A 26571-nucleotide genomic window follows, 5' to 3' on the forward strand; every position below is an offset into this window, starting at 1 on the left:
CACCGGCAGCGGCGCTCCGCGGCTCCCGCGGGAAGTCTGGCCCGGAGGAGGCTCCAGTGCAATTCATTGCACCAATAACAAAATAGTTAAGTATGTCTCTGCCTCAAACACTTTGATGACATGTTTAGCAATAGGAGAGCCACGGGAGGGCTTTTGACTTCCTGATCTTTGCCGTGTAAATTAATTTAACAGTATTTGTGTCCCTCGCCATAAGGGATGACTTGGGAGAGACTCAGGTCCTGAAAACAAATTATTTTCTTTCTAGTATAAAAGCGTGAGTCTGCAATTCCATGCAAAATGAACCAAGTCTGCTTTCATGCCGGGGAGCAGGTGTGAGGGCAGCCCGGGCCGGGGCCGGCGGGTGGGGGGGAGAGCAGCTCTGTCTCGGGGAGCCCATGCGCGCCCCACTCGGGCCCCCGGCCCACCTGTGGGAGTCAGGCGGGGAACACCTCTCCTCACCTGTCGCCTGTCTGTGCGGCGTGGGAATGGCGGGATAGCTCGGAACCCGTGAAGCAGCCACTTTACTGAGTCACTGAGTGACTGGCACCTGCCACGTGCCAGGTCTCCAGGTACAGTCGGAGCGGCTGTGCACTGCGCGACCCGGAATTCTGAGCGCAGCGCATCATTTCTCCATCTCCGACAGCTGGCGGTGTAAAACCTGGCCGCCTCCGTGACGCCCCACTTTGCGGTCAGCTGCAGGGGGGAGCCCCGATCACCTCCTCCCTGGGGCTCGCGCTTAGATGCCCTTCGTGGGTGTTTCCCCGTCAGCGTTTCTGGGGGTGGTGTCGATGCCTGGATGCCCAGGACGACGCTGCCGAGGGAAAGTCGGGAAGCCCGTCCGTCACCTCTTCACAGGCTGAGCCCGCCAGCCCGGTCCTGGGGCCGCCGAGAGGCCGGGGCGCGCCGGCTTCAGGGGGCCGACTGCTCACCTTGAAAGCGTCTGGGCAGCCGCCGGGGGAGCGGACGAGCAGACCACCGCGCCCCAAACCTCCCGCCCGCCACGGCGGTCTCGCTTCCTCCCGGGACTTGCCCCGGGTTCTTACCAGCTTTCCCATCGTAGGGCCGGGGGCGGCTGGCCCCAAGGCGGCTCCTAAGAGCAGTGGCGTCGCCCTTCCCCACACTCGAATTCTTTCTGGCTGCATGAGGTGTGAGTAGAATGATGCAGTTTTCAAAGACACGGGCAGGTGCTAGCTCTTTGCACCCTTGCCACATGGGCGCAAAGTCTGAGGACAGGCGCAGACTTTGAGGTTTGCAGGTGGACGTTTACACACCTGCGAGTTCTCCTGTCTGCTGAGTGATCTCGGGCAAATTACTTCACCTCACGGGATCTCAATTCGATGATACTAGGAAATACACGGATGACAGCACTGACACACGACTAAATGATCACTGAGTGACCGGCGCCCACTATATGCCGGATCTCCAGGTACAGCTGGAGGGGCCGTGCACTGTGCAACCCGCACATCTCTAAAGGAGACGCCTAAATAAAGAGCAGGTGTATTTTGTCCCCTAGGCTTTTGGCAAGGAATTAGAAAGCACCATGATATTTTGGTGGTTTTTTTTTTAATTACACAAAGTGTTTTATTTAAAATTTATCAAGTCTTACTTTCTGAAAAGGTAAACATTTAAAAATAAAAAGTAAAACCTGTGAGCACACGCCTGCTTAGTCCTCCCCGTTCGGGAGGGGCTGAGGCGCAGAAGGAAGAGGGAGATGCCCTGGACGGGCTGCCGGTTGCTCCCTGCGGAGGTGCGGGGGGAGGGGCGTGGAGTGTTTGTGGTTCCCATGGGAACGGCCGGCCGGCGCTGTGGCAGGAGGGAGGCGGCAGCCATGGCCGAGCACCGGGATCCCGAGTGTAAGTGGACGGGCCGTCTCGTGGGCTTCCCAGCCCCCCTGAACCAGCCTGAGAGTGAGGCGGGTTTCTGGGGGCTGCACATCAGCCGCCCGTCCCCGGGGTTGGGACTGGATTTGCGCTTCCTGCTCAGGGAACCTAACGACAGCTCACAGAGTGGCACGGCAGGGCGTGCGTGTGCACAGCGAGTAGGGCGTGGTGTGTGTGTGTACGTGGGTGAGAGCGCTCTCTGGGAGGAAGAGGAGGAGGAGTGAAGGGGCAGGTTTCTGGCTCCCAGCTCAGAGAGTTCTTTTTAAAAAGCTGAACTTCAGGAAATGTCCTGTGGCTGCCACCACTCCACGACGCTCGCCCAGGACCACACAGCATGGGGTGTCCACACCCATCGCTACAGGGTTCTCCAAGGCCTCTCGCTTTGTGTCGCCGCTGGGCCCCGAGGGCTGGGCTGTCCACGTGGTTTTTCCGGGTGGGGCTCTGTGGGGACGCGAGCCCAGGCCACCTGACAGCTCAGCTGTGGCTCTGTTCGGCGCACGCTGGGCGTGGGGACCCGCGCAGGTGAACTCGGGGTGGGCAGAAAGTTCCTTGCCCTGAGCTAAACAGTCTGAATAATAAAATACTTAGAAAGAAATGTTATTTTCCCGTGTCAAAGTGCGCTTAGCACTGTTTCCGTGCAGGTGAGCGCGCAGCCGGGGAGCCTGGGCCGGAGGCGGCTCAGCACCTGACTGCACGCTATATAGTCTGAGACCAGTCGTGCCTCAGTTTCCTCACCTGTCAAGTGAGGATAGTCACAGTGCCCACCTCCCGGGCAGTAGTGAGGATGAAACGAGCCCTGCACACTAGCTGGGCAGCAGACGGCGGCGATAATTTTTAAAAGTCTCCCAGCTGCGGGATGGTATCGTTTCCTTTGATAGAACACAGATGCTTCTCGACGCGCAACAAACCCATCAGCAGGTGCAGATATCACTAGTCACCCTGCGCCGAACACACCTGGCCCAGCTCCGCCCAGCCTGCCTGCAGGCTCGGGGCCCTCCCAGCAGCCCGCAGCCGGGAAGGCCGCGGCACGCACGGCCTGCGTTCTGGGGAAGTGTCGGGCGTCCCAGGCAACTCACTCCACGCCGCGCTGACGGGGGACCAGAGGGTCGTGCGGGGCCGGACGTGCGGCTCTGCTGAGCGCCCACCGCCCGGCACCCCTGCACAAGTGAGGACCCTCGGCAGGTCCCAAGCCACGGGGTCAACGCGGCGTCCGTTTGGCCCGTGTCAGGGCGGTGGTGTGGCCGGTGGTCTCTCTCCCTGCTCAAGCCTCCCCTCGCCCCCCCCCACTCTTAGGGGAAGCAGAGACAGTGATGTCACTATTTTTAGGCATGGATTGGGCACAGAAACGGGTTTGCATGTGGCGTGGGGTCCAGAAGGGGGTCCTCTCCACCCGCCTGTGCCCGGGGCTGTGGGGGCAGGGAGGGCAGCAGTCCCAGGGTCGGGGCAGGAAGGCTGGTTCGGAAGCCGGTCCTGCCACTTGTCCGCCGCCTGCACCTGACTGGGCCGCATGACGCCTCTGGGCTTCCCCGTCTGCCACCGGGGCTGGGGCTAGTTGCAGGCGGGCTGGCCGCTGCCCACGGGGAGTCCTGGGTGAGACGTGCGGGACACAGGGAACCCTGCGTGTTCCGTGGGCCTGGCGGCCACTCTGCAGCCAGTGCTCGGCCAGGCTGGGGCGCCGGGCCTCGGCCGCGTGGGCGGGGGAGGCTGCCTGCTTTCCCTCCAGCTCTCTGCGAAGACAGAGCCACGCGGCCAGCCCAGCGCCGCCGCGGTCCTCGTGGTGGAAGACGGCACACGAGGGGGCGCATCTGGGCGGCCTCGTGTCCTCGCACAAATATTTAGCAAGGCGGCCCCGGTCCTGTAGGCCTTTAATCGCTTCGGTACGAGCGACCACTGTCGCCGACAGCCGCAGACGGACCTGCACAGCGACTTTAGCCGACAGCCTTGATATGACTTTTCTAATTTTTCATCTATCAAAATAAATTGTGAACATTCAAATTGTGAACATTCAAAAATAACGTAATGAAAACATGTCTGTCTGTGTTACCTATTCTGATTTACGTGACGAGGAAAGCTGCCTGTAAAGTAGAACAAGCTCCCAGTGCTTTCCAGCTGTCCTTGTCACACAAGAGCGAAACGGCCGCGTCGTCAACGCACAGCGCAGACCGCCGCGCGGACTGTGCGTGCGGCTGTGGGCGAGGTGTCGTGGCCGGTGAGCGCCGCACCGAAGTGGTTAATGCAAAAGGGCACAGTTTAGGGAGGCCACTCCATGCCATGTGCCTCTTTGCCGACAGCGATTCCCTTTGGGTTCCAATCAACCATCTGGAGACGATTATCCTGATTTTGCAGGCGGAGCAGCTAAGGTTTGGGGAGAGGTTACGTAGTGTTTCTGCTGCCACGCAGTGTGGAAGTTGACTCAGAAGGCCACATAGCCCTGGTACTTATGTCCCCGGCCATGTGTGGACCAGAGCCGCCCCCGGGACTTGGGAGCGGCCTGGACCTCGCGTGTGGAGGGGCTCAGGGTCCCCTCAACGCAGCCTCTCTGTGGGGAGGGACGGGAAGGGCGAGCGGCCCGCCAGCTGTCCCGGGCTTTGCTCGGGGACTCCCGAGGCCTGTCCGTGTCAAGGGAGGAAAGGAACAAACACGCAGGTGCAGCGAGTTAGGGAGGACGTCGTTAAGCGTCGTCACGTAGAATTACAGTGAAACTCTTAGACTTTTCTTCCAGGAGCTTTGCTAACATTGCAAGAAACATTCTGTCTCGCTAGAAGGCTCCGGCGTCTCCCGCGTTGGCGCGGGGGTCCGGGGCGGGGCGACCGGGTGGCACACGCTCTGCACCTGTGCGCCCCTCACCCGCAGCAGAGCCTCAGCCCGGCACCGCTGTGACTTCTGATGGGCCGGGCCAGGTGCTGTTTCCCTTTATCTTTATGACCCCTCTTTGGGCCTGGCGTACGCCAGCCCAGCGAATGGACCCGCCCAGAGCGGGGTCTCACAGTCGCGCCGTCTCTTCTGCGCAGTTTACCTGCACTGGCGGCACTGCGAGACGCCCGGGGTGAACACTCTGTGCAACCTGCGGAAGCTGCTGAACAGGCTGCAGAGGGACCACAAGGAGGACGTCTATCTCTACACCTCCGGGCACCTGAACCCCAACAAGCTGTACAGGCCGCCCGAGACGATCCTGCAGCACTGGCGCAATGCCCAGCGGCCGCGGCAGGCCCCCGTCCCCGCGGCGGCGGGAATGCCCCCGCCCGAGAGCAAGGTCGCAGAGATGAAGGAGGCTCTGGTCCACTTCACCCTCAACACAGCTCTGGTCCCCAACGATGCCCAGAGCACGCGGCTCTTCAGGTACTTGCACCCCCAGGCGGCGGCCCCCTGCGCCTCGGAGGAGGATCTGGCTCCCAGGACGGCTCCGGCTGGGAAGGAGGAGACCGAGGGAGTGGGGGACGGCTCCCCCGGCCCGCCGCAGCGGCGCAGGGAGGAGCTCACCGTGCCGGACCTGAAGGTGCTGCGGTACAAGGCGGTGGGCTCCAGCCGCCAGTGTGCCCTGTCGCCCCCGGGCAAGGACCAGTACCGCCACGTCAGCTCCTACCTGGCCGGGATAACGAAGGCGGACAGGTATAAGAAGTTCCTGGATTTCCAGAAAGACGTCCTTGGGAAGCAGGACCTCCTGAAGCACGACTTCACCGGGAGCGCGGCGGCCGTGTGCCACGAGAGGAAGCTGCGGCAGGTGAGGAGGGCGGGGCCTCAGCACCGTCCAAAAGAAAGCCGCCAGGTGCTAGACATTTGGCAAGGTCAGTGGGTGGCACAGGGTGAAATGCAAAACGGGCTGCGCGGGGAGAGTAATTTGGAGGCAAGTTAGGCAGCAAAGGCTCCATAGCAGAGACAGGGAACGAAACCCTTGCAGGAGAAACAGGAGGGGCTGAGGAAGGGTTTCCTGCCTGACCCTGAAAGCACAGGAGCGTGGAGACAGCGCTGAGCTCTGCGGTGCAGGGGAAGCCTGCCCGGGGACCAGGGGTAGCCGGAGCCGGGGGCTGGTGTGACGGGAAGGGCTGCCGGGCCGTGGACGTTACCTCAGACAGGGCAGAATGCAGGGAAGAAAATAAAATAGCTCTCTCCCCACCCCGTGAGATGACCAGACCTGGAGATTTGGGGCTGAGGAGATTGATGGAAGGGAGAGAGGGGCTTGGGGGTGTGAGGGGGCAGGGTGAACCCCTGAGTACAGGATGGAGGGAGTGAATAAAGGATGAAAAGACAGAAAAGTCAAACCTTGCGTGACCAGGTAATGAAAGACTGAGCAACTAGCAGGGGTGGATCAGAGTCACCTTGGTCTGCCACCTGCTCTGCTGGGACGGGGTGCCTGGGTGGTGGCAGCTCTGTCCTTCCCGGGTCCTTCCCCCGAGCAAGGTGGTTCTGAAAGGAGAAGGGAGTCATCCTGAAATGGGCTGGCCCTGTGTTCTCCTCCAGGAACTCCAGAGGGTGTGCACCTGTGACCCTCAAGGGCTGAACAGACTGCAGATCTTCAGCGACATCTTTGAAGATGTCTGCAACAGTTCTTTGATATTTGGGGACATCTTGAAAGAAATTAAGGTAAGAAACATACCATCACAGTTGAGAACTAGGCAGGACGCCCTGCATACAGGGTTGGTCTCAAGCCTCCCCGACACTCTGCTGAGTGTCACGGTCCGTCCCCTTTCTGCAGACAAGGAGAAATTGAAGTCATCTGTCTGCAGTCACGTAAATCATAAAAGGGAATGTGGAATAGCCACCCAGTTAGCTCTCTCCGAAGCCCCATAGTTTCCCACTAAAGCTTCCCAATTATATGTTATAACCTGCTAGAAATTGAACATATATGACACATAAACTTTTGTGATTATATTTATGTAGTGTTACACGAATCCTTGTGGAATTATAGGTTTGTTGTAATTTCGTGCTGGAGATAACCTTCCTGTGGAATCTGAGTTGAAATTAGGTTGCGTAAAGATCATGCTGTTCTCCAATTTCCCTAAATGACAAGGGACATTTAACCATGGAGATCAGGTGGGCTGCTGCCCGGAGATGCCCTCGCCATTGGGAAGCTCAGCTCTGGCAGGTCAGCAGGGCCCAAATCCACGGAGTTTTGCACGGCAGCAGATGATTTGCTGTCTGTGTGTCAAGGTACTTCATGATGGTATTCAGAGGTGACCAGTAGTTACTGCTCAAACATGCTTCAAAGATGGTGCGATCTTTATAAATGTTAGTGTGTACACTGTTTAGTATACCATAAGAAGGTTTCTGAAAAATCTAAACTGCACCATTCTTAGCTTTCATATTATTTACATACACAGAAACACTTGCAGTGCAATCTCCTGACGCATTTCCAATGGATTTTTGCCTTTTGTGTTTTATGCAGGATGAGTACGAGCTCTACGTGGCAATCCTGCTGGACTCCCAGCCCACAGCACAGTATAAGGTAGTCGTCGCTCACCAAGAGCTTAGAGAAAGTCTTTTTTTTTTTTTTTACCCATGGCTTCGTATTTATTTCATGAGGAGAGGGAAACATTCAGAATCCACGAAGCCTTATTTGTGCATTTGTAATTTAGAATAGTCACTACTTTCTATAAGGAATGGGCTTTGCACTAGGGTAAGGATATTAGTGATCAGTCTACATTCCCAAACCACTAATGTAACTATATCTATATCTATAAAATGTAACTCTATATATACTATATACAGTATATAATATACAGTATATAATATACAGTATATACAGTAACTCTATATATACTATATACAGTTACAAACTATATATGGGTGTATATATATATAACCATAACTATATATATATGTGTATATATATATAATTTAAGAACATAAATAGTGCTATGTCAGTAATTACCAAAAACCACTGTCCCGTTGTCACCTGGGGGAGGCACTGGTGACATGGTGACAGCTAGCCTGCAGCAAGCTGCAGCATGAACCCATAGTCTCTTCATTTCACTGGGGACAACTTTCCAGGTGTTCCCTGCAGGGTTGTGTTAAACACGCACTTGTTCTGGTAATAAAATATGTTAAGACGGGAATAACATTATATCGCTTACAAAAACCAGGAGAATCTAACACAGTAACGAAGATGAATTTGGCATTTTAAATTCAATCAAGTTTAACAGTTTTATAATATCTTGCAAAGTAGACATAGTTTCTTACTTGGTATATGAAAAAAAATAAAAATAAATAACAGCATTGCTGGGAGGTGAGCCGTAACTCACTTCCTAATCCAGAATCACACGTGGGCACCGTCTTCTCAGTTCTGAGCCCTCTCGTGGTGCAGCAGGACAAGCTTTTGTGTTCACAGGAATCACCAGCGGCCCCGGGGGAGGGGAGCTACCCTGCTCCTGCCCCTCACTCTTTGAGGCTGAGTGCAACAGGAGCACATACACCCGAGTCTCACTCAAACACCCGGCCCTTCCTTCTGTTTCTGAGTGCCAGGCAGCCCCTCCCCTGGGGACAGGGGTCTTTGTGTCCCTGCCTTCCGGCACAGCTCTCCTTCACAGCCGTGGATGCTAGCTGTACTAATGTCGCTCCTCACTAACTAGAAGAAATAATTGTGGTGCTTCTAATAATGTCCCCGAAGCACTTTACTCAGCAGGTCTTTCCCCTCACACAAGCCAACAGTAGAACTCTCCCACAATTTTTTTTTTTTTAATTTCTTGGAAGAACACAATCTTAAAATACTGAAAAACGTATTTTACCCAGAACATCCCTTGATTCGCCATTCCTCCCCCAATGCCCTTCCCTCCCTGGGGTCCTCCCGATTTCCCTAGTTTAACTAGAGTTTATGTCTCAGCCCAGGGCGGGTGGAACATATGTTAGTAACGAAGGGGAAAGTTCTCACCCACCCCCTGAGCGACTGTCCCCCCTTCGTGTGCCTGGCCCCGTCTAGACGCTTCTGGCTCAGGCCCAGGGGCTGGAGAAGCGGCCCGTGAAGAAGGCGGACGTGCAACGAGCCCGGGAGGAGCTGCGGGTGCTGGTGACGGCCGTCAAAGCTGCCCTGGAGCGGAATGACAAGTGAGCCCGGGCGAGCCGACTGGCTCTATGTTTGGGTTGTACCTAGCGCGTCTCAAAGCCATGTCACGAGCGTAGAGTTCTTCTGCGCTGCTGGGTGTGGCGTGCCACCGTTCCCAGGACCGTGCCTGGCATGTGGCCGCGTCTGCAGACCCCCACCTACGTGGCCGCAGACCCCCACTAAACGTGGTGTTCCTGTGGGTGGAGTGTGGGGAGGTTTCTGGAGGAAACTCATTTCTTTTTGGTGGTCCCCTGAAGACTTTCTGAGAGGTGAGAGGGCTGCAGATTCAAGGACGCCTCCTATGAAGACCCTTATTATTTTCATGTGCAAACTTACTGCAGCCTCTCTGGTTTCCCAGGGTCAAGTCACAGTGGAACAGGATATAGTGCCTGTAACAGTTTTGCAAAAAAAAAATCAAGCCCAAATCTGTTAGACATAGACATGCCAGGATAAATAAGAAAAAATAAATAAATAAAGACAATCTGAAACATCCAAAATATCCTCAAGCAAACAAAACAAGAAACAAAACCGAAAAACAAAATCTGCCTTTGGGGTAACTAGAGGACAGGAGGCCCTGCTGTGGTTTGCTCCGAGTGGCCCATGGGTCTCTCCCACAGAGGGTCTCTCCGGCTCTGCTCTGACCGGCCACCTGGCGGTGGACGTTTGCAGGTGGCCTTTCGTGGGGTGCTTTGTCATCCTGGCCTGCGGGCTTAATGCCAGGCGTCCAATCTGTGACGCGGTGTCCCTCTTATAAGGGACTCGGCTGGACTAGTAGATGCCCTGTAGCCCTCCTCGGACCTGTGTCTGGTTTATTCCAACCTGGATAGCCACTCTCGAGCAGAGCCCTGCCTGGGGCAGGTCAGGTTCAAGTGCCGTGTTCCAGCAAGGCACAGAACATGGAGTAACAGGAGGTGGAGAGAAGAGGGTGGCTCACCTTGCAGGGTCAACAGGAAGAGGGGACTGTCCAGGGCACACTCACTGACCCAGAGGGGAGGGAGAGAGAGAACCTGCGGGCCAAGCATTTACCTGGATCCAGAGCTTCACGTGGGGCGGTTCCCGCAGGGAGCTCTAACGGGTGGGTTCAGGACAAGCAGGCACGAACTCACTGGGGTCGCCTGTGACTGAGGGGTGGCTGTGGCTCACCCACATGGCCCATGTGGGCTGTGGGGCCAGTGGGGCGAGTCGAGTGTGCTGTGACCAGCCGTCCCATGGGGGTGATCCCCGGGAAGTGGTCACGGAAGGCAGGTGTGCCGAGGCAGCGTAAGGTCATAGGGTTCGTTAGAGAAGCATCCAGAGTTGAAAATAACTGAAAATAGACGAGCGAACATCAAGCGCCACGAACCATTTTCCACGTTCCTGCTGCAAACCCGTGTGAGAGCAAGAGAGGTCTGCGGGAAGTTTGCAGGAGAGAGAGCAGCAGGGCTGGGGCTGCCCTCGACCCGCAGCCGGGAGAGCCCCCCGAGAGGAGGAGACAGGCTGCCACCTGGGCTGGCAGACCGGTCGGAGCGCTGACTGCAGAGGGAACATCTCAGGGAGAGCGGGAGGGAGGAGGATGCGGCTCTGGGAATCGCCATGGCGTGGTGGGAAGAGGGCAACGGAAGCGAGACGAAAGTGAGCCACATCCTTTGGAATGTTCGAGAAGACAAAAGGGAGCAGGAAAGGAACATTTAGAAACCTATAAAAGAAGAAAGTCAAAGCGCACACAACCCTTCCCCATCCAGCCTTTTCTTCCCTCCAAACGAGCTGTCCAGTTATAGCAAAACAAATTAGACAACCATGAACAACACAGTGTATCGACAATCAAAAAGCACAACTTGCTACACTGACAGAGAAGAGTCGTCTTAAATAGGAATCTCACGACACCACCCCAAACCACTAGTCCTGCCTGCAAAACGGCACGGGTGTAGACAGCCTTGGTCCGTACAAACTACCACAGGAAAGAAACGGAGAATGAGAACCCAAACCGTTTAGCTGACGAAGATCCTACCATGCCAGATACAAACAGAAAGTTGAAGAAGAAGGAAACTGTGGCACGACTCTCTAAATTACATGTTCTCGAGAAAGCGTTTCGGGATGCGAACACAACTTTGAGCCGGAAATTTTAAACCCAAGTGCAGAAATGAACGACAAAAAAGGAAGAGACAAGATTTGACACAGGAGGAGAGAAATATTTGAAAAAGTCGAAGTCATATCACAGGTCAAGACTAAATTATGACATGTCTAAGGAAGAACAGTTTTTAATGAGGGGGCTGTCAGAGAAAAGGAAGAAAACACCTAAAAAATGAAAATGAGATAAAGAGTCAGAACAAGTTGTTGAGTTAGAAGAGAGCAGAAGAAGCTCCAATTCACATACAATTCAAGTCCCTGAAGAAGAAAAACAAAGCAGTAGAACAAAACCACAAGGGACACGTAAAACTATATAACACACAGAAAATTTCTGGAAACGAAACCTTCTGAATATACACATTGAAAAGGCTGTTATCATTTATTAATCGATTGAACTTCTAGTTTCTAAAAATTGAGGGCCATAACACCACTCCTGTTCTGTTTTCATCTGTGGTAAAATGAGCTAAAATAATATGTATAAATCTCAAACTATTAGGTCCTCTGTAGACACGTGGCATTAAGTTGTTTGTGGTGCTGATTTTTTTTTTTAGCAAAAGCACAGTGATTTCTTCAGTGTATGTACATATATAAAATACCTACCACACTCCTTGTTTTTCTCCTCTTTAAGTCTATTAGGAATCAGGTTGTTGGTTTAGTTTGCTTTGAACCAAGAAGAGGATACTGAGGGTTTTTTTTTTTCCTTCTTTTTAAATTTCTTGTAATTTCTTTTTGTTTCAAACATATTGGCATTTGTAAATTGTGTATGTGGGATGGAGTCATACCATGCAGGGAAATAGGCAAAGTGCATTCCAAAATCGGACCTTTCCGTACCCCTCAGTGTGGTGTTTGCCTTTGCGTGTACAATGCTCTGGTTTTTGTTTTTTTTAACCCCTCCTTTTCTTTTCTTTTCTTTTCTTTTCTTTTCTTTTCTTTTCTTTTCTTTTCTTTTCTTTTCTTTTCTTTTCTCTTCTCTTCTCTTCTCTTCTCTTCTCTTCTCTCTTTTCTCTTTTCTCTTTTCTTTTCTTTTCTCTCTTTTCTTTTCCTTTCCTTTCCTTTCCTTTTTTTTCCTTTCTTTTCTTTTCTTTCTTTCTTTTCTCTTGCTTTTCTCTTTCTTTTCTCTTTCTTTCTTTCTTTCTTTCTCTCTCTCTTCTCTCTCTCTCTTCCCTCTCTCTCTCTTTCCTTTCCTTTTCTTTTCTTTCTTTTTTTTTTCTTCTTAGCAGTTGAAATCACAAAATAATATCAATAAACACTAAAGGAAATAATTTATTTTAAATTACCCAACTCCTCTAACGAATGGTTTATGCAAACCTTGGTAAGAAAGTATTGTTTTATCTAGCTTGACTGACCAGGGCTGTCATTTTATGAGCATCTTCAGATTACATTTTTGCGTTAGCAAGTAAGAAGATCAGGCTTCAGTGTCTCAACTAAAAGAAAGACTGTGCTGTAAAATAGACAAAAGAAAAAAGCTACAAGCAGGGTTCTGATACTTCACTATCTTTCTGTGATCGAATTGCAGACTCAGGGATGAGCTGGAGGCGGAGAACGCCCTGCTGCAGGCTGTGGAGGAGAAGCCAGGCAAGTGATTGTGGGATGTCTCCCCGACGCGTGTTGTACTGTGGCCCTTGTGTGAAGAATCTTCAAATGGCCTCCTGCCATTAGGTATTTGAATGGGTTTTGCAGAGAGGTTATTAAATTTTATTCGTTTATTTTTTTTTTTCTCCATCAACTTCTCACCTTCTTTAGAAATAAATTATTTTCATTTAATGCAAAGTAGTTTAAACAAAATGCTTTAAAGACACAAGGACACAGTTGATCTCGTCAGAGTCTTAATCATCCAATCCCAGTTTCTGTTGTTTTGGGTATTTGTGGGTGTTTCGTTTCTCCGTATTCAGATAACGGCGCGCGCACCGTTTCATCATTCTCTTAAGATCTTTGTGTTTTTTAGTGGAACACTGAATTAATTCAGGGCCTTCTGTAGGGAGAATTGTGTGAAGTTTCAACAAAGGCATTTGGAAGAGATCCTGAGAAAACTGACCCGACGATACAAAGATGGGAAATGGATCTCACGAGGAAACACCGAAGGACTAAACGCTTATCCTAGAGAAAATGGCTCGCAGTGGACCTCATGGGGGAGGGGGGGTGAACCTTTGCTCAGCAGGTGCAGGTGGGACCAAGCAGAGAACGTGGAGCCGTGGCCTCTGTGGTTCCCGTGGCCTCCACGGAGTCCAGGGCATGGCGAGGAGGACAGAGCCCATTCTGGTTTTCAGAACCTTTACGTTTGTACTCCCGCCTTAAAGAAGCAAGCGTTTGCGGACGTCAAGGAGTCCCTAGGGCTGTCCGCATTCGAGATGCTCTTTGGCATGCGGACACGCTCTCCACCAATGCCCGCTGCATTCTCCGCCGTGGCGCGTGGCGTGGGGGGCGGGGTGCTGCCGGGGCTGCACGTGGTCCTCCCCGCAGCGATGGGCTGGGGGCGCGGCTGGGGGTCTCTGAGGCCGGCTAGACGCCCTCGCTGCCACTGCGCTCTGGGCACAGAGCCCTGCACGTGGCGTAGTCACTCTGCCTGCTTGTTCTTCCTCCTCTCGTTATTGCCCGTGAGGAAGAATGCACATTTCATGGGAAATCAACTGCATTTTAGGAATATTTATGCATCCGATGGATATTAAAATGATTTTAAATTTACATAATTTAGGATGGGATTTATCAATCAAAATAACTACAACTGGGTATCTTGTGCACTCGTCTTGGCCGTTTCCCAACTGTTCAGTCAAATGCCACTTTCCCTCCAACTTTGGTAAATACCTGCTTTTACTGGAATTGCAGCTTTTCCTCAGCATCATTTAGGATATACTCATAATAACCCACTTTAAGTTCTCAGTGGACTTGACCTGGGAGGTTCTTGCCAGAGTTATTTTCCCCTTTCTGCCTGTTTCCTCTTTCCTCCCTGTGAGCCGCCGCGCTGCTTTCCTGCCCAGCGTCTCGGCCGGGCGTCTTGCTGCCAGTTCTCCGTCCCAGGCCGACTCTCTGCTTCCCCCTTCATCCCTTCCCGGGGCTCAAAGGGGGGGCTGGTCCCCTCCCTCCTGCGCCACGGTGCTCATCTGTTGTGGGGTCCCTGTCACAACCGCGTAGACACGGTTTTCAGTTTCCTGGCTGTCCCTTAAAACAAGCCTATGATTAATAAAAAAATACTTGCACGATTTATTGCTGGACACTAATAGGAAAAAAAAAATGGGCAAGATTAGATTAACAAAAAGAATAAACAAGATGCAGTCACCAGCGTTCTGAATTCAAGCCGACCTTTGTTCCTATTCGCGCCCAGCTGCCGGCTCCGGCTCTCGTGCGGTGGGGGACACTCCTGTCCCGCCGCTTATTCCTTCCCTAACGCTCCCGCCGGAGCCCGCTCCGCCAGCCACCGCGCGCTCTGTGCAGCCTGCCCGTGCCCACGCCTCGGCCTTCCTCCTCGGGGAGCTGGCCAGGTGGACGCCGCTCACCTGGCCGGACGCCCTTTTGGCTTCTGTGCCCTGAGCTGACTCCTTCAGAGGCCGACGGCCTCCGCTCAGGCCAGGGTGGGATGGAAGAGTGTGTTTTGCAGCGCTTCTCAGAGTCGCGTGGACGCTCCATGGGGACCGTGTTTGCCCCTCCGCGAGCGGCCGTGTGTCTGCTTAGCTGATGCCCCACGTTTCAAAACGCGCCTGCAAAGGTTCCCCTTCTTCCAAATTTGGCGAAGTTGAATGTCGGCGATGATTTCCATCTTGTTTGCTCTCTGTAAGTGAGTGTTATTGATCTTTCAAGTTGCTTTTTCTCCATCAAAAAACGTGGTTGTTCTGTCTAAAAAAATTAAGCCTCGCCTCTCTGGTCAGTATCTAACTGTGCTGATCAATCAAAAATAGCCCTTAGTGGTGAGTCTCTTGATGTTCCCCTCTCCTTTCTGTGCTCCTGAAATGTGGATGCTCTTGGGAGTCCAGCGTGTCTTTGGCATGGTTCACATGTTTTTTTTATTCTAAATCTGTTTTTCCTGCTAAAAATTCTTTTTTGGGCTTAACGGTGGTATGTCCAGGTGCCTACTGGGCTTGGCATCTTGAGTGTCCCATAAGCACCTGGACTCACGTGTCCAAGATTAAACTCACCCTCTCTCTCCCACCTGGCATCTCCCTGGCTGTGTCCATGGACCGCATGGCCAAGCACACAGACACAAAGTCAGAAAGCAGGTGCCAGGCACCTTCTGCGCTCCTGTCCCGCGGCCACTCCCAACACAGCCGGAATCAGAGGCCAAGCGAGGATTCGAACCGAGCCCCTTCCCTCTGCTCTGCACCGACCTCCCCAGTTCCCTCCCAGCTACAGCTGGAATAAATCCTAGAGCCCGCTGTTGGCATCTTCCTCTCCTCTATGTTCCAGATCCAGTCGGTTACCAAAGACTCTTTTGTTTGTTTGTTTCATTTCCTCAATCGTTTTTGGATCTCTCTTTACACCAGGGGCACCGCCCTGATCGGATCGCCTTGTCTGAATGACAACTTTCCAAGTAGTCTTTCTGATTCTAGTCCTACCTCCTCTGATCCACTTTCCGTGCCGTGGACGGCGCGAGCATGGTCTGATCGCGTGTCCGCCCGGGGGAAGCCCTCCAGCAGCTCTGACTGGTTTCTCTGCACGTGCACGAGGCCAGTCGGACCCGCCGGGTTCCTTGCTGACGTCACTGCGTATGTCTCGATTCTGTCCTCCGCTCCCTCCCCACTGCCTTCCGGTTGTCTGACTTCCATTCCTCCTTCCGGTCTCGGTGTAGTCACCTCCTCCGCTGGCAAAGTCCTGCTGCTCGAGCCTTCCCCACGCCGAGTAAGACGCTCTCTCCTCCACTCCCGCACCGTCGCCTCCACCGAGCCTTCCCACCTAGCCCTGCGTCTGCACAAATTACCACGTTTCCCCGAAAATAAGACAGGGTCTTATATTTATTTTTCCTCAAGAAGACACCCTAGGGCTTCTTTTCAGGGGATGTGTTATTTATTTATTTATTTTTTGTAAGTACGGTACAGTAGTCTACATTTATTCAAATATAGTTAAGTCACCTTCTTCTGGAACATCATCATCACTCTCCAAACCCCGAATTCCATCCTGAATGTCTTGCGACTCTGTTTCCTTCAGAACCATCGGCCCCCATCTCTCGTGTGGAGCACTAGAGCTCTCACGGGGCAGATGAGAAGGGCTGCTCGTCGTCTTTCCCGCTCCGCGACGAAATATATGGGCTGTGCAGATGCGCTGCGTGGCCACGCCCGTCCCTAGGTCTTATTTTCGGGGTAGGGCTTCTATTGTGCAAATGCTTAGAAATCCTGCTAGGGCTTATTTTACGGGTAGGTCTTATTTTCGGGGGAACACGGTATGTGTTCAACAAACACTTATCGATTGATTGTGTGAATGAATTAAAGGATGAATACCCCCATTCTTGGATCCGATTAGTTTTATCGGCATGCTTGGAGTTTGAGTTACATTATCATTTATAGTTACATATAGTATAAGATATTATTACTACATGATATTGTTAATAATATACAATGCTATTAATAGGAGATATTAAGCATAGTAATATTGTGCTTTAAAAAATATTCCCAGAATCATCTAAGCAAAATGTAACTGACGGGGTGCACCTTACTCTTATTGAGAAGGTTGAAAAGAAGAGGCGTGAAATACTTAGTAAGTGGGAAGAAATGCAAGCTCTTGAAAAAGAAATTAAAACGACTTTGGTTCATACGGGAGTTTCATGTATCGCTGAGAATATGATTAAAAGCTTAGAGGTATGTAATTTATTTATTTAATCATTTACATTGTTCTTTTGCTTAAGATTTTGGCAAACACATGAAACAATTTGATTTTGTAGTATGGTAAGAGATACCTTAAAACTTGGTCCAAATATATTTTTATTTCAAACTGTAGCAAATAATTATAAAAATTAGAAGATCTATCTAAAATAAAAATGAAGGTGACAAAAAATTCTTTAGAACTCTGTTAATGGTCAAAACCTAATTTTTGTGTAGAACCTTACTTAATCTGACTTAAACTCTAGTTATAGAATTTATAAAGTGATATATGATTATTCTTTATTCTTGGGTTTATATAGTTACATATATTTTTCAGCAGTGCTTATTTAAACCAGAATTATAATGTACATAGAAGTGTAGTCGTGGTCCAAACTTTTTTGTATGAATTTCTCTTTCTCTTAAAATAATATGTTCAGAATTCCTTCTGTGTATTTTTTTGGTATTTCATCTCTTTTCTTTCTTGCTGTTTATGCTAAGTAAATGTCCTCAGAACAAACACTAATTTATAGTTGAATTTTTAAACAGTAAAAGTAATGATTTCTAACTTTAAGTATTGTGAGCATGATATAATGCCAAAATCATGTAAACTCTTCTTTCATAATTAAAACCACTTTAAATAAGTTGAATCTAGGGAATTGAAGATTCCCTATGAAGATTCTACATCACTAATTTATATTTAATTACTTATTATTATATTTGGCTCCTTAATTAAAATACGGGAAAGTACAATAGAATTGCATTTGTTATTCTATTATGTAATGGGTTTCTGGTTCTGGATTTGAAATAGAACATTTCTGTTTTTCTTCTTCTTTTTCTTTTTATTTCAGCATATTACAGGGGTACAAATGTTTGTGTTACCTATACTGCCTTTGCCTCATGCAAGTTAGAGCTACAAGCATGTCCATCCCCCAGATGGTGTGCAGCGCAACCATTAGATGTGAATATACCCATTCCCCCCAGCCCCCCTCCCACCTTCCCACACCCGATGAATATTATTACTATATGTGCACATAAGTGTTGATCAATTAATACCAATTTGACGGTGAGTACATGTGGTGCTTGTTTTTCCATTCTGGTGATACTTCACTTAGTAGAATGGGCTCCAACTCTATCTATCCAGGATAATAAAAGAGGTGCTATATCACCATTGTTTTTTTTTTTTTTTGACTGAGTAGAACTCCATGGTGTGCATATACCACATTTTATTAATCCACTCATGTATTGATGGGCACTTGGGTTGTTTCTACATCTTTGCAATTGTGAATTGTGCTGCTATAAACATTCGAGTGCAGATTTCTTTTTTATATAATGTATTTTTTTCCTTTGGGTAGATGCCCAGAAATGGGATTGCTGGATGAACTTGTAGTTATACTTGTAGTTCTTTAAGGTATCTTCATATTAATTTCCACAGAGGTTGTACTGGTTTGCAGTCCCACTAGCAGTATATGAATGTTCCCATCTCTCCACATCCACACAAACATTTATTGTTTTGGGACTTTTTGATAAAGGCCATTCTCACTGGAGTTAAGTGATATCTCATTGTGGTTTTGATTTCCATTTCCCTGATGATTAAAGATCTTGAGCATTTTTTAAAATATGTTTGTTGGTCATTAGTTTGTCCTCTTTTGAAAATTTCTGTTCATGTCCTTTGTCCACTTTTTAATGGGGGTTTGATTTTTTTTCTTGTTGATTTTCCTGAGTTCTATATAGAGTCTAGTTATCAGCCCTTTATCAGATGTGTAGCGTGCAAATATTTTCTCCCATTCTGTAGGTTGTCTGTTTGCTCTCATGATAGTTTCCTTGGCAGTGCAGAAGCTTTTTAATTTGATCAGGTGCCATTGATTTATTTATTTTTGTTGCTATGATTGCCTTTGGGGTCTTCTTCATAAATTCTTTGCCTAAGCCAATGTCTATAAGACTTTTTCTAACATTTTCTTCTAGAATTTTAATGGTTTCATGCCTTAGTTTTAAGTCTGTTATCCACCATGAGTTGATTTTTGTGAGAGGGGAGAGGTGTGGATCCTGTTTCAGTCTTCTACATGTGGTTATCCAGTTTTCCCAGCACCGTTTATTGAATAAGGATTCTTTTCCCCAGTGAATGTTTTTGTCTGCTTTGACAAAGATCAGATGGCAATATGAGGATGGTTTTGTACCTGGTTTCTCAGTTATGTTCCATGGGTCTATGTCTCTGTGCCAGTCCCATCCTGTTTTGGTTACTATAGCCTTGTAGTATAGCTTTAAGGCTGATAAATTGATGCCTACAAATTTGTTCTTTTTGATTAAGATTGCTTTTGCTATACAGGGTCTTGTCTGGTTCCATACGAAGCATAGAATTATTTTTTCTAGATCTAAAAAAAATGATATTAGTCTCTTAAGAGGGATTGATTTGAATCTATTGATCACTTTGGGTAGTATAGACATTTTAATGTTGATTTGGCCTATCCATGAACACGGTATGGTTTTCCACCTGTTTATGTCCTCTGCTATTTCCTTTCTCAGTGTTTCATAGTTCTCCCTGTAGAGATCTTTAGTCAAATATATTGCTAGGTATTTTATTTTCTTTGTTGCTATTGTGAAGGGTATTGAGTCTTTTTTGATTTGGTTCTCAGTTTGACTGTTGTTGGTGTATAGGAATGCTACTGATTCGTGTACATTGATTTTGTAACCTAAGACTTTGCTGAATTTGTTTATCAAGTCCAGTAGTCATATGGCAGAATCTTTGCTGTTTTCTAGATATAAGATCACATCATCAGCAAAGCACAATAGTTTGACCTCTTCTGCCCCCATTTGAATGCCTTTGATTTCTTTCTCTTGTGGGATTGCCCTGGCTAGGACTTCTAGCATTATGTTGAATAGAAGTGGTGATAAAGGGCAACCTTATCTGGTTCCAGATCTAAGCAGGAATGCTTTCAATTTTTCCCCATTCAATATGATGTTGCTGTGGGTTTGTCATATATGGCTTGTATCCATGTTAGGTAGGTCCCCTCTATGCCTATTTTATTAAGCATTTGTATCATAAAAGGGTGTTGAATTTTGTCAAATGCTTTTTCTGCATCTATTGAGAGGATCATATGGTCTTTGTTTTTGTCTCTATTTATGTGGTGAAATACATTTATAGATTTGTGTGTGTTGAACCATCCCTGCATTTCTGGGATGAAGCCCAGTTGGTCACAATGGATTATTTTTTTGATAAGCACCTGAATTCAGTTAGGTAGGATTTTCTTGAGAATTTTTGCATCTATATTTAAGGGATATTGGTCTGTAGTTTTGTTGTTGTTGTTGAGTCCTTTCCAGGTTTTGACATCAGGGTGATGTTAGCTTCATAAAACATGCTGGGGAGGATTACTTCTTTTTCAATGTTGTGGAATAATTTCTGCAGGATAGGCTCCAGTTCTTCTTTGTAATCTGGTAAAATTTGGGGGTAAAACCATCTGGCCTGGGACTTTTTTTAGGAAGTTTTTTTTTATTGCTGATTCAATTTCTTTATTTTATACTGGTCTGTTCAGTAAGTCTATTTCTTCCTGACTGAGCCTAGGGAAGCAGTGTGTTTCTAAGAATTCATCCATTTCCTACACATTTTCAAGTTTATGTGCATAGAGATTTTTATAGTATTCATAGGTGATATTTTTTATAAAATAGGCCATTTCTAACTAGAAAAAAAAGCTAATGTATTGAGGATTTACAGTGTACCAGATAATATTCTAAAAATGCTATTTCATTTAATTCTCAATAACCATAAGCAATAGCCACTATTAGTAACTTTTTTGTTTTTAGGTAAGGAAATGAGGCACAAATGTGCTAAGTAACTTGATTGAGGTTATAGTTAGAAAGGTAGAGTTAGCATTCAAACTCAGCCTAACTTCTTAATTTTATACTAGGCAGCCTGTTATAATTGCTAATCCTTTTCAGTATATTGGATATGTGAATGACCAAGTTTTTATGCCACTTGCCCATCATTATTTTGTTCATAATTATCTTGAATATTCTCATTCATACTGTTAACTAATTTTACAAGTTCCGTTTATAATGCTCTTGGTATTTTGATTATGCTTACTATGAATTTTTAAATTAATTTGGGAGGAAGTGATAACTTTACAATATTAATACTACCATCCAGGATCATTTTGTATTTATTTAATTTATTTTTATGCTTTGGTCTTAAATAATTTTGTTATGCATTCTTATGACTTTATAGTATGTGTTACTGTTATAAATGGAAATTAAAACTTTTTAAAATTACAGTTTATAACCAGTTATTGCTGGTATATGTGGCTTATTGATATTTACATTTTTATATTGTTTCCAGCCATCTTAACAAATTCTATTATTCTGAAAAGTCAAAAACTCTTCTCCTCTGGAATTTACCTAAAGTTTTCTAATTTTTTGAAACTTCAACTATCATCTCTTCTAGTTTTTGACCCAGAGGGCCAAGATCTTTCTTTCTTACTATTTGTCCTTCATTTTATGATTAGTTTATTCTTCTGTTTTTAAATCATAGCTATCGAGCACTCTTGAAATTATGACAGGATTTACATAATAATTTTTGTCTTATAAGCAGAGAAAAACAGTTAACCAAATATCTTCTTAACCAAATATCTTTCTTTTGAAACTATTCCCATTCAGAATGAAACTATAAAATTGGAAACATCAAATAAGATTTTAAGTAAGAAAACAAAAGTAAGTATTTTGCGGATCTTTGTTTGTCAATAAAAATATTTCCTATAGAGCCTGCTGGCCTTGTGCCGTGAGCCAAATAAGAATATATACATCCTTTCTCTAAATGATAGCTTTGTATAATGCTAGGAATATCTGGCTATTTGGACATTAGCTTAAAACTGGATAGGTGTAAGCTAATGTATTAGTGAAAAAAAATTAAGCATTCAGTTTTAATGGTTGAATGTGCCATCAGCGCTGACCATTTCTCTAACCCTTCCGCACATTACAATTCCATACAATGGGTTTATTTGGTGACAAAAAAATATAATGAACGGGCTCCCCTGATACCTTTCAAAGTACTCCTTCAAAATACGTGCTAACAATTTCTTGCTTAACAGTTTATAGTTCTGCTTCTATTACGTATGTATAGTTCTTTGTCATATACAGTACGGATTAGTATCTTTGTACTAAATTCTAGAAGTGGCAATCTGTTTGGATTCAATGTTATTGCTGTCATACATGACCAGCATCGTACCATTATCCATGACCAAGTTGTCGTTAATTCTTTGTAGGTTACTGAAAACCATGTGAAGCAGGTCCTGGGGAAGTGTAAGATCAGTGAGGAGGAGCAGAAGTGAGTACTGATGTCGTGATAAAAGAACCAGAGCAACATGATGCTATTCTCAGAACCATTCATTTCAAACTAGACTAGATAGACCTTCGAAGTGTCCACACTCGTGGGCGTTAACTTTATTAAGGTCATTAAATATGAAATGTCCGATTTTGAATCAAAAGTGCAGTTTATTATGTCTCAGACAAGAAGTAATACAAGTACTCAAAGTCTGCGCCCAAACACAGTTTTGTCACCTTAGTGGTAAGTTGTTTATGACAGCAGCAAAGAAGCCTGGAGAATGACTGACAATGAAAGCGCGAAAGGCGTCTTCCACAGCTTGTTGAGAAGTGAATATATTTTCCTTGCAAGAAGTGGTCCAAAGCCTGGAAGGAAGTGGTAGTCAGTCAGTGCAAGGTCTGGTGAATACAGTGGGTGACACAGAGTTTCTAAGTCCAGCCTCTGTAGTTTCAGCAGCGTTGTTTGGGTGACATGTGGTCGAGCGTTGTCTTGCAAAAGGATTGGCCTGTCCCTGTTGACGAATCTCAGCTGCATGATCACAAATATCCTCATCATTTCCTCCCATTGACTGCAGTAGACATTCACTGTAATCAACTGACTAGGTTGCATGAAGCTATAGTGGATAATACCAGCACTGGACCACGCAACACACGCCATTAGCTTTTCTTGACGACTGTGTGGTTTTGGACTGGGTTTTGGTCCAGCCACTGTGCCAAATGCTTGCAGGGTCATCTCACAAAGCAATATGGCACAGAAACATTTTGCCTTTATGTCATGACAGCAAAGAAAGGCAAGCTTTGAGATGATTTCTCCTCTGATGCTTGTTTAATTCATGCAGCACCCTTACACGCAGCCTCTTTACTTTGCCGACTTGTTTTCAAATGGCCGATGTCGTTGGAATAGTAATGCCAAACCTTGCACTTTATGCATAGATTGAATTGATTCACTTCCACTGCAGCTTACAGCTCATCATTATCCACCTTGGTCTCAGGTTACCTACGTGGCTCATTTTCAAGATTAAAATCACCACAACGGGGCTTCTCAAAGCATTGATGTACTGTGCATTCATTAGGCACATCCTCCCCAAACGCTTCATTGATATTTCAGGCTGTCTATGCTACATTGGTTACACAACAGAACTCATATTTGAAAATAACACGAATATTTGACTTCTCCACGGTTTCACAAAAATTGCTCTAAAAAAATTTGTGAAAGATAATCACAAGCTAAAAAGTGTGTGTTTGAAAGACTCAAGATGTACCTTCACAATAAAAATAAAAGTAGAAGCGCCAAAGTGAAATATCATTAGATATCAACTGTCAAACTCAGGTTTTAAGTACATTGGGCATTTCATATTTAATAACCTAATACCTGCTGCATCCTGTTCTATGCTTAAGAATTCTCAGCCCAAGGATTAAACCTCAATCTTTACATACTATTTAGTAGTAGAGAAATAAACTCATTAGACAAAACTTTAGAGTCGAGGGTGAATTCTCACGGGCAGAAAGCGGGAGAGTGCAGAGTGCGAATGGCTTTCTTTTCTCTAATTCTATGGCTTTTAGTGATGTTAAATCTTTGAAAAGCCCTACAAGTTTATTATTCTGAATATTTTAGTTTAAATAGTAAGTGGTTGATTTATACCATTTGTTATGTAAGTTTATACTTTGCGAAGTCACTTTTCTTAGAGTCCGTGCGACAGTTCCAATCTCAGGATTTTGTAGTCTTGGGAGCAACAGAAAACCCTGTGATGGTTCAAATATGGAAAGGCTCATTAGGGTCCGCAGCAGGAAGACTTTTAGGGGCAGGTGCCCTGGGCCCAGTGATATCACCAAGGAACCAGGGCTCTGCTGTCCTCCCTCCCTGCTTGCCCTGGAGGGTGGCTCTCCTGTGCGGGCTCTTGGCAGGGCTATCTTCAGGCATGAGGTCTATGGTCCCTGGGGTAAGAAACAGCAAGGTGGAAGCTCTTTAGAGTCAAGGGTGAATTGTCACGGGCAGCAAGGTGGAAGAGCTTCTCCTCATGAGGCTTTTCGGTTTCATTTAGGAAGGACAGTCCTTTCCAGGTACTCCCCCCTGCATCTCACCAGCCAGCACCGTTAGCAGTAGGGAGGCCAGGAAACAGAACACCCCACTTTCCAGCTTACCTGGTCCAGAAAGCCATAAAGGAAGGTTATTGCACCAGGTGCTGGCTGAGCACACAGGTGGACCCAGAGTTTGTGGCTCCTTATATCATGTTGTGTGTCCTCAAAGAATAAGGTGCAGTTACAGATCCAAAATGGAGAAAGCACCTCCCACAATCGTGGCCACGAGGATGAAGGAACCTGAAGCTTAAACACTGTTATGTTCACGGTGAATCTGCTTCCATTGCCGCACTGTGCCTGGTCTGGAAATGCTGCAGGGGTAGCGCCCAGATATTTAGAGAATCTTTGTTACATTCAGGGCCAAGACTCTGAAAATATCCTTTAAAACAAGAGTGATGGGTCGGGCGTGGTGGCTCATGCCTGTAATACTAGCACTCTGGGAGGCCGATGCGGGCAGATCGTTTGAGCTCAGGAGTTTGAGACCAGCCTGAGCAAGAGCAAGACCCCATCTCTACTAAAAAGCAAAAATAGAAAGAAATTAGCTGGACAACTACAAATATATAGAAAAAATTAGCCGGGCATGGTGGCACATGCCTGTAGTCCCAGCTACTTGGGAGGCTGAGGCAGGAGGATCGCTTGAGCCCAGGAGTTTGAGGCTGCTGTGAGCAAGGCTGACGCCACGGCACTCTAGCCCGGGGAACAGAGTGAGACTCTGTCTCAAAAAAACCAAACAAACAAACAAAAATGAGTGATGGTTGCAAAGTCTCATCTTGTCTGTTTTTAGATGAATGTGTCCTAAAATAGATGCTTATTTTGAAATTTTCTTTGATGCTTAATATATTTCTTCTAATCTATTGTATTCATTTTTATTTATTTTAAGGAACCTTTTAGAATTTATCAAGCAATTTGTAACATTTAACGAAACAGCAAATAACTCTCAAGAGACTGAACAAAGGACCAGAGAAAATTCGCAACTGCCAAGCATCTAGTGCGAATGTTTGCAAAAGTATAAACTGATAAAAGAAAGATTCATCCCTTTTTGTCAGTTTTAATTCCTAATAAAACTACTGTGGTATACGTATCCTATGTAAGATACTGAAATAAATACATGTACATGTATGATTAGTCTTTACTTTTGTATGCATATTTGTAACAATAATTAGTCATTAAAGTATGTTCTGCTTTCTATTAATAACTTCCCACTGGTGAAAATGTGTTGATTACTTGATAACCATAAGTGGTTCAGCACTGTAATAATACAGATCAAATTTGTTTATTCACCAGCATAAGTTTATATATGTATGCATTTAATAAAACCTAGTAGTGCTCTACTTAGTATGCATGAAACTAAATAATCTTTCCCAACGGGAATGATACCATGCTCTGCAGAGGTTGCAATGCCAGCGTGGTGCTCTGCACTGTGCCTGTCCTAGCTGACTGTGATCCTCACGGCAACTGTTCCACTTGGGATTTCTTTTTTTAAATGCACACATATAGAAATAACATTCATTGGAAATCAAGCAGGAAGGAGTGGGGAGGAGGGGATGGGTAAACTCACACCTAACGGGTACAATGCACGCTGCCTGGGGGATGGGCACACTTGAAACTTTGACTCAAATGCAACAAAAGCAATTTATGTAACCAAAAAGTTTGCACCCCTCTAATATTCTGAAATAAAATGAAAACAAATAAAATTTAAAGACATATAATTATGCACATAATATATTAATAATTGTATGGTATTAGTAATCAATAATATTGAATTTATTGGCATTGAAAACACTGCAATTATTAGCCTAGTCAACAATAAAATTATCAATAATATAAAAAGCACCTATTTTGCCTATAATCTACTCTAGCATCTAGAATAAATGCAAGTTTGATTCCTTCGAACAACTGTGTCCAGGGGTATTTTGAAGATCCAAAGTAAGTGATGAGTATGGATGAGAGAGATTCAATTTTGATTTGGAATAATAGAGTTTGAGGTGGGAGAGACAGAAGGAGGGAGAGAGGGAACAGTTTTCTTTCTATGGATCCGGAGGGCTTTGTCAGAGAGGGTGTGTTCATCGCAGTTCTCTGTAAGATCCATCAGCTCTTCCTGGGGCATGATTCACCTGTTTTTAGAAATCACATGGTGGCCGCTACTTTAAATTTTCACCATGTGCAGACATCAGCTGGGCGTTAGGAATGTTTACTGAGTCCTCTATGTTCCAGGGGCTTTTGGTGCTGATTTAAGTCCACCAGAATCCCAGCAAGTAGACATTTTCCATTATCCAGGGGAGAGAGCCCAAATGGGAACGGTGAATTGATTTGCTAAAACTACTTTGTAAATGACAGAGCTGGGACCTGAACCCAGGCCGGGCTGACTTAGACTCGTGTC

The 26571-nt window shown here is 46.7% G+C and overlaps 1 protein-coding gene across 1 annotated transcript; it reads left to right on the top strand.

Moving 5' to 3' along the window:
• Positions 1 to 1782: 1782 nt before the first annotated feature.
• On the top strand, positions 1783 to 25310 carry C5H6orf118 (chromosome 5 C6orf118 homolog). The gene is made up of 10 exons (XM_076002803.1): positions 1783 to 1853; positions 4892 to 5601; positions 6339 to 6461; positions 7264 to 7323; positions 8794 to 8918; positions 12539 to 12597; positions 16621 to 16802; positions 21450 to 21503; positions 22055 to 22116; positions 25072 to 25310. Exons 1-10 carry the CDS (start codon positions 1784 to 1786, stop codon positions 25178 to 25180), a joined length of 1554 nt encoding a protein of 517 aa, XP_075858918.1. The 5' UTR covers position 1783; the 3' UTR covers positions 25181 to 25310.
• Positions 25311 to 26571: the final 1261 nt, after the last annotated feature.

The sequence above is a fragment of the Microcebus murinus genome, chromosome 5, assembly GCF_040939455.1.
Source record: "Microcebus murinus isolate Inina chromosome 5, M.murinus_Inina_mat1.0, whole genome shotgun sequence".
NCBI lineage: Eukaryota > Metazoa > Chordata > Mammalia > Primates > Cheirogaleidae > Microcebus > Microcebus murinus.